The sequence below is a fragment of the Limulus polyphemus genome, unplaced genomic scaffold (assembly GCF_000517525.1).
Source record: "Limulus polyphemus unplaced genomic scaffold, Limulus_polyphemus-2.1.2 Scaffold736, whole genome shotgun sequence".
In the NCBI taxonomy this organism is placed as follows: domain Eukaryota; kingdom Metazoa; phylum Arthropoda; class Merostomata; order Xiphosura; family Limulidae; genus Limulus; species Limulus polyphemus.
The window spans coordinates 52,796-61,681 of record NW_013666346.1 but is presented as its reverse complement, the minus strand read 5'-3'; the positions used below and the strand labels follow the sequence as shown (position 1 = coordinate 61,681).

General features: G+C 30.4%; 1 protein-coding gene across 1 annotated transcript in view; it reads left to right on the top strand.

Annotated features, from left to right (window-relative positions):
• Positions 1-8,886, top strand: part of LOC106460255 (MAM and LDL-receptor class A domain-containing protein 1-like) — an 83,473-nt gene that overhangs the window by 71,771 nt on the left and 2,816 nt on the right. Inside the window, exons 35-39 of the mRNA XM_022386924.1 lie at positions 2,060-2,150; positions 3,737-3,853; positions 5,568-5,821; positions 6,260-6,365; positions 7,139-7,294. Coding sequence (XP_022242632.1) covers positions 2,060-2,150; positions 3,737-3,853; positions 5,568-5,821; positions 6,260-6,365; positions 7,139-7,294 — 724 coding nt within the window. The remainder of the gene's footprint in view (positions 1-2,059; positions 2,151-3,736; positions 3,854-5,567; positions 5,822-6,259; positions 6,366-7,138; positions 7,295-8,886) is intronic.

The following is an 8,886-nucleotide window of genomic DNA, read 5'->3' as shown; positions in this document are numbered from 1 at the left end:
ATCTGTTAGTCTTGTATATATATAAGACGGTCACAACGTGACGGGGAACAGTGCAATGAGTAATTGAATGTATGCAGATAAAATATTGTTGGCCACGTGAGACGTGAGCGTTTGTTATAGAGCGGCTGTTGAAATTAAGTGTATCATAAAGTTGTATTCGGAAAGAATAAACCAGTTTTATTTAAGAAAGGACTTGTGTCGCTAAAGTTTCATCAGAACGAATTTACGGAAAATTAACTAACGAACGGAAGTGTAACAATATGGACCCCATAAGTTTTTTAAGATCACTTTTCTAACTTGTGGGTCCATGACATTATACTTCAACTCTAAAAATAGTAACTTTAATAACTCACTCCCCAAAACATTTTAATTTCTGATTCGTCCACCCAATCATTCTATCACACATAGTGTATATGGTCTAAAAAACATTTCTGTAGATCAATGTTCATGCATTTGAAAATATTCTGAATTATTTCATTGTCACTTAAACTACAAAACTAACACTTAGTGGTAATTTATGTTACATTTAATTAAAAAGAATAATTCCTGATCAATTGTATTATAAAACAACATTCAGGATTTTGTTCTTACAACTGTCAGTTTTTATATAACAATGAGGTGTAATAGTATTATCAGCATCACTGAAACTATTTCTAACTCCAGTCAATCCTGATCTCTGGAAACCTCAGTGTTCATTTCTTTTTTTGTATCCAAAGACTAGGAGGACATGAATATAGATCAGTGGGAAGTAATATTTAGAGTTAATTCTTTGGTTTGTTTCTTTTCTCAGTGTTAAAAATATAGGATAACCAAGATGTGGCTTAATATTAAAGGTCACATCTGGAATTAATTCTTTTAAATGTTTTGGTTTGTTTCTTCTATCCATACCCATCTGGTTCATTGTTCGTGGTCATATCTGGAAATAATTTGTTTAAATGTTTTGGTTAATTTATTTTCTCTATACTCCCTTAGTCTAAGGCTATTTGAATCCAGTTAATTGTTCTGTTAAATGTTTCGGTTAGTTTCTTCTATCTATACCCATCTGGTTCATTGTTCGTGGTCACATCTGGAAAAAATTTGTTTAAATGTTTTGGTTAATTTATTTTCTCTATACTACCTTAGTCTAAGACTATTTGAATCCAGTTAATTGTTCTGTTAAATGTTTTGGTTAGTTTCTTCTATCCATACTCATCTATGAGTACATGAATCTGGTAGTTGCTAGAGGTCACAAGTGGAGTTAAATTCTTTGATTCATTTCTTTTTTTCTCTGCTGAAAATCTAGGATTACCCAAGTATTATTATTCTAATATTAAGGGTCACAGCTAGAGTTAATTCTTCCTTTTTTAAGCTGATTTTCTGTGGAATTTTAATTTAGTTTTAATCATTTTGCAGTTAACCAGTAGAATGTCTCTTTTCTTTTTTTTAACAGTGGTATTTCATACGTAATGAATAATTTCAGCATAACATGTAAACACTTGGAAGTACAATATACCCCCATTGCTGCTCCATTTTTAATTAAACATTATTAACTATAAACATTTTCTTATATAACCTAAACCTTCATTAAGATCCACAATTAAATATTGCTGAAGTTCACTTCTCCTAAAATTAAAAGAAATTTTAAAATAATCACAATTCTAAGTTTACTGTTTTTTTTCTGAAAGTATATGATCTTATATCTTACTCTTAATTTCAGTCATTATCTAAATGCTACATTATCTTAAACTGGGAACAATAAATAATTTCTTAGTTAATTAAAATATTTTATTCTTCTGCCATTCTTCTATTCTATGCCTTTTCTCAGTTCAGTTAGCAATATTCTTTCGTGTAGGAGCAATTATGGCTCAAATGATTATTTAATAACCAAAACTCTATAATAACTAAGATGTACAAAAAAATTTCAGCAAAACTAATGGCATGATATTAAATGCAAAAAGATTAAATTTCTATGTTATTAGAATAAAAACTGTGAATTTCAAATTTGTTATATGTTTACAGTAATTTGCATAAAGAAGATCTTTTAAAATGAGAAATATTTTCATTATTTTTTCAATATAAGATTCAGTTCCTTGGAAGTGGATACTTTTACCACAATGACAAAAATATTGCTTTGGATGACATTAAACTGTCAAAGGGAAAATGTAAAAACAGTAAGTAACTTATTTTGTTCCATAGAATAAACTATAAACACAAGGTACTTGATGATGCCTTTACTGGCGAAACCATGGTTGTGAATAAATGAAGTATTTATGAAATGTACAATTGTCTTGTTTTTCCTCAGTTCTGTAATTATAGAGTTTCACCAAGTACCAACGGTTTCAAGTATCAATTATATAAAGATAGTAGCTTTTTATATTGTATAGAATTACTTATGAACAAGACAATCGTTACAATCTATATTAGTAATTCAAGTATGAAAACAAATGTTTATATTATCATATGGGAAACATAAATAACAGCTGAAATGGTTATCTACTTAAAACATGTTGTTATGCAGACTAACCCATTGTACGCTTGATAAATCCACAGAAACATCTCATTATTATCTAAGATATAGAATTTTTGTTCTCACTAATAATATAAAACCCTCAGTTGTGTTAGTGTATTCATTGTATCATATAGTTTCAAAACCTTATAATTTTTATACATCATATTTTTATGTAAAATGTTTGAAATTAAAACTGATGTATTATGTTCAAATGTTTAAGGTAGCACTGACCCTTAAAGAATTCCCCAATATTTCAAAAACAACTTTTTCAAATTTAGCCTAAATCTAATATTTAATTTCTTTTCTACATAAATAACTTATTTTTGTCTTAAAATCTTTACTAATTAACCTGTATTAACTGATTAGAATATAATACTAGTTTGTTCTCATTCTGTTTCCACTTCACCATTAAAGCCAATATCAGCATGAAATTAAGCACACTTGTTGATATTACACTCTTCCATAGCTTGAATATTTTTACATTCAAAAATCTTTACCAATTGTCTTGTTATGAGTTTAATTACCACTAACAAAGCCATTAATTAAACTTAATTGCCCATAGCATTAACATTGGAGATAAATTGCAAAGTTTGGATTCAAGTTATGAGAATGTTCACAAAGAGCAGGTGTATCAATTTTCACGTTTTTATCATTCCTAAGTAAAGTTATGGTGTTAAAATAGTTTATGTATTTCTTTATCCGTGCCACATTAATTATGTATATGACATATACATGACTGAAAGTATAATTTCAGATATTGCTACAACATGCTTTTGTTTTGTGCTCAACTTGAATGTTATAAGAAGTGTTTAACAGTGTTTCCTCAGCATGTAAATTTGCCCAGTTTTAAGAGTCATTGCTACCTTAAATCTCTAAAATCAAGTTAAGATATTATAATGATATGCCTTTTTTCAACTGTTCAAACAGTAAGGCCTTTTCCTTTTCAACAGAGAAGAAGAAAGATTGAGATTAAACAATACAGAGGCATTCATATTATTACTTTATTTTAACCATAAAAAAATACGGAAAGATTTTCAAACAAAATTACTAGTTGAGGTAAGAGTATAAAATATTAATTAATTTATTTGTCAGAATCACATTTGATAAGATATGGTCTATTTTTGAATATTGCATTTTCCTCAAACACCAAATATTTATAATGTACTCATTTGATTGTTTCTGTTGATTTTATATAAACTGTGGTTTAGGCAGTAATGAATATTATTTTGTATCTTTTCATAAACTTAGACAACAGAAACATCATCAACTGTACTTTTGATAATGGTACGTGCGGATGGTTGACTAACTCACCTACACTTTGGCGTCTACAGTATTCTGGTGTTGTAAACTCTAGTATCCCTGGAGGTATTGTACTTATTTTTGTGTTTTCCAAGTTTTCTGGAGCATTAAAAGGCCATATAAAATGTTTCAAGAGTTTAATTTTCATCATCTGTATAAATTGTGACTGTTTTTTTTAATTAACCATAACAGTGAAAGTATTTTAAAATTCCAGGGAATCTTGAGCACGAAGTTAACCTCTCTTGAATAGTTATTGGTACAGAGTGTAGAACATAAAATGTTTATGAATATATATATATCACCAAGTAACTGTGTTGCTCCACAGTTATTCATTCATGATCTTACCATAGTTTGCCATCTTTCAAAAAAAAAAAACATCATGAAGAAATTTCTGCTTGCAGTGAAATATGAAGTACTGCAATAGAAGTGCTGGTTTTGTAGATTTTATAGCTAAGCATTATATAATGTTTCAACCCTGTGTTTTTATCAGCTCGGAAAGTTTTTGGTGGTTCTGAGAGCTACGCAAGAGTGTCGGAAGACTAAATTTGACTTACATTACTTGATTTATTTGACTTGTGTATCTCTGGGCCACAGCTTTCATAATACAAGAACTGATCCTGGGGACCTTCCTCCCCTGACAGTATGGAAACCAAGATTATCAGAATGACAAGTTCATTTTAGTGGAAAGGGGCCACCATCATGATCTATATAATTCAGTGTTTATATCCTTCATCTGGACAAAATTATTTAGCCTTTGGTTTACAAAAAAAAAATTTTTTCTAATCTTGTTGGTAAAAACTAGTTTAACTGTTGTACATAGTTTCAAGTTTACCTTGAAACTAAGAACAAAAAAAAAGCAAAGTCCCAGAGTATTCAAGACATACCAAGATGCCTTAAATAAATGTTCTTCCTGAAAAGATGGTTTTGTTAGTTTGTTCATTTTTCAAAAGATGCTATTTTAATGCAAGTATAAATGCCATCATGAAATAACATGAAGGGTCTAGAGATCTTAAAGCACAATGAATAAATAAACTAACTTTTCTTTCAAAATGGTAGTTTTAGGTAACTTCATTGATTGTTCTTGTGTGATGAGTTCCATGATTAAATGAAAGAGTCAAAGTTCACAACATTTTAACCTATAAATTTTAGGTAGCAATGAGATGAGTTTTGGTTCAGTTTTACAAATGTTATTGGAGTGGGCATGATAATACAAGGACAACACTTTTAACAGCACTCACTTTTAATATAAAAAGAAACAAAATTGTTATTTGTATCTCACTCTGAAAAAAGTATTTTAAAAGACCTAATCGTATGTTTTCTGAAAATCCAGATATACCAAAACCACTTCTCTACTGCAAGGCAAGAGTTTCCTCTTGTAAAACCATGTTGACTTTCCACCACAGATGTAAGACTAATAGGCCTATAATTACCTGGTTTGTTTCGGTGTTCCATGGTTTTAACAGTTTCTTCTTAGTGAAACACTTGGTTGTTATGCTCATTTCTGGAAGAAAAACACAACCTATGTATGGAGCAATATAATAAATATTGATGCCATAAAACTAACAGTAAAGTTATTCCAGTGAGGTAAACTAATGGGTTTCATGAAAGCTATTGAGAAGTGGAAAAATTATGTTTACAATCCATTGAAGATGATAAAAATTTGGTTATTTTTTAACTCAGAACTCAAGCTTTTGCTTTTTGACTGATAGAAATATCTCTTTTATTGATTTAGATATTGTGAGTAATGAGTCACTCAACTTTGTCTTTTTAATTTTTGTAGGCAACTTCTACATTCAGCCAGTTGGAACAACAGACAAACAGATGCTTATTTCACCTTCTGTCTCAACACCTCTAGGTGAAGCCTTGTGCTTTACATTCTGGTACAGAATGGTTGGGTACTCAAACATTAAACTAAATATGGGAGTTTTGTATGCCAATGACACATTCAAAATTTTGTGGTCCAGGTATGGAGAACTTGGGAACTTATGGCTAAAAGCTTCTATTACTTTACCAGGAGAAAGTAATCCATATCAAGTAAGTATAACATAAAGATGTTTAGGCCACATGTAAGGGAACTATTTATGGTTTGCACAAGTCATATAAAATATTTTTTTGTTTTTGATAGGAAAACAGAAAGAAAATTTGAACAGCATCTTTGTGTAAGATATGATAGAAGTTGATTCATCACAATCCAAGTTAATAAAATAAACTGATTTTAGGAATGTCTCATCAGAACTGGTAGACTCAAATTAATCTGATTTTAAAATAAAAAACAAACATTAAAGAGAATATTGTTGTGGGTAAGTTACTTATTGTAAGATTTTATTAATTGGATGAAATATAAATTGTATATTATGAGAAGGATTATCCTTTGTATGAAAATGAAAAACATCTTACTTTAATTTATAGTAGACTATCTAATATTTTACCTTTACGTTCATCTCTTAAGTACACTTCAATTATTATTTGCAGATTGCCTTTACAGCTTACCATCAAGGTCTCCATGATGCATTCTGGCAAGTCACGTCTCAGATTAACCTTGACTTGTTGACCATTACCGATGGTGTGTGCTCACATGGTATGGTTGAATGTCCAGTTTTGGAAGTGTATTTTTTTTCACAGTATTTTTTACATTTTAGTATTTGAAACCTTGAGACTCATAATTGAAATGAATAATTAGGTTTAATACTTCACTTAATCTTAGAAAACTTGGTACTTATTTATCCTCTTCAGTAAATTGAAATTAAGTTTGTGTAAACAGTGATATTTGTAAAGAATTTAATAGCAAATTAGTTTCATTTGTTAAGAACAGGAAAATTTTTAAAGGTTGCTGTTTGTAGTTAAGCACAAAGTTATGCAGTGGGCTATCTGTGCTCTGCCCACCACGAGTATCAAAATGCAGTTTCTAGCATTGTAAGTCCACAGACATACCACTCGGTGACCTCATAGCTAGCCATGATCATACCCTTCATACTATTTATACATGTGATGAAATGAAAGGCTACAGACTTAATAGGGCTGTTCTACAATACATAACTAATTTTGCATCTCTTCCACTAGCTAAACAAAAGCCTAAAAACTCAAATAAGACTTATTATGAGTACAAAGTTACTTGTAAAATTCTACATAGATATAATGTGGAATTAATATGAAACAAATTAAATGTATGAGCTAATGACAAATTTGCATCCAGTTCCAGTCTTATAATAATCAGGAACTGCCCTAGACACTACTTTCCCTGTGCAATAAGCATAAATATTCAGATTGTTTACTTTAGTTAATAACTAATGATGCCATTTTTCACAATTTACTTGATGTTTCTACAAAGTTTGCTTAATATAATTCTTTTAGATACTTCCAAAGACCTAAACTGTACTTTTGAAAATGGATTTTGTGGCTGGAGAAACCGTGATGAAACACCAGCTCACTGGGTGTTGCAGTGTGGCTTCCAAACCAAGCTAAAACAGGGGCCCTACTGGGATCACACTTATTGGAATCAAAAACCTTGTAAGTTTTGATGGAAGATAAATTTTGATTCAATAAACCTATTTACTAAGACTCTGACTTGTATATTAAATTTTTCATTTTTCACTGATGTTTTACTTAATTATTTACTGATTGTGGTGCTGACCTGTTTAAAAATATTATGTAGAAATGAAACTGATATCATCATATATGTGTACACGCGTGTTCTTATTTTATTCAATCAAAAGCCAGTGAGTATGCTCTTTATTATAACCATACTTATAAACTTTGAAATGCACTATACATGTAAGAACCAGCTGGAATTCTCCGTTACAGTTGTTTGTGCAATACTGATTTTCATTTTTCTCATTTGGAATAATTGTACTATTGTTCCTTGCTCAAGTGATGAATCTTGAATTCCTATAAGCTTGAAAATGACCAGGCGTGAATATATCTGATAATGTTTTGGTATATACTACTGTGTATGGTCAGAGAAGACCATGCTGTTATTGGTATTTACTACAGTGTATGATCAGAGAAGACCATGCCATTATTGGTATTTACTACAGTGTATGATCAGAGAAGACCATGCCATTATTGGTATTTACTACTGTGTATGATCAGAGAAGACCATGCCATTATTGGAATTTACTACTGTGTATGGTCAGAGAAGACCATGCCGTTATATTTTTACTATTGTGATAAAAACATGCATAACTCACCTTAAGTTATGCATACTGGTTCTGCCTCTGTCTACTTAAGACAGGTTTAAGTCTAACTAGCTCTACAAAAGGGAGTTGACAGATTAAATGAAGATGTTGTAGTGGTTGAATAGAAGGTATAATAGTGAACTGGTCTAGAAATGAGCCAGCCTACCTTCACTATAGAAGTTTTTTTATATTCATTTCTAGGCATGGCTTTTATCTTGGTTATTTTAGATTGTCTTCGTTCATTTTTTTTGCTCTATTCTTCCTGTATTATATTTTCCTGTTCTAGCTATCACACTATGGTACCCGTATACAAGATTTCTCTGTATCCAAAGTTTACTTACTCTTACTTATCATGATTGTTTGTTTCAACTTCATACAGACTTTCAGAGCTTACTTACTCTAGTCTTCCTCTAAAGAGCATAAATCTATCTTGTAGGTTGTTGATTATGTGACAAGAGAAACAGTTGCATGTTATAAATTACTATATAGTGCCAAACTGTATTTCCTACTACATGGTTTATCATTTGGAGGTTTGAAATTTGTTTTGCTGATCATTCTCAGTCAACTACTAATAAAAAAACAACATTTTTTATTGTAGAACTGTTCAACCCTATCTTGACGGTTCACATGTCATCGCGTTAGTTGACCTGCATTCAAAATTTTATTGAACTACTATTTTATGAATATACGTCAATGAGTTTGGTATCAAATTGTAGATTATAATTCAAATTCTAATATTATATGTCAGTAAATATTGAAAAAACGCAGCTAAACATCGATTTTTGTGTGTCACATGGTATGTTGAATGCAGCATGGTTCAGATTAGATGTTTGTGATGTCAAAATACAAAATCTACAGTTTCGTACAAATTGGGAACTCAAACTACTGATATCGACTAGCTAGAATATAAAATAAGAGCTTATT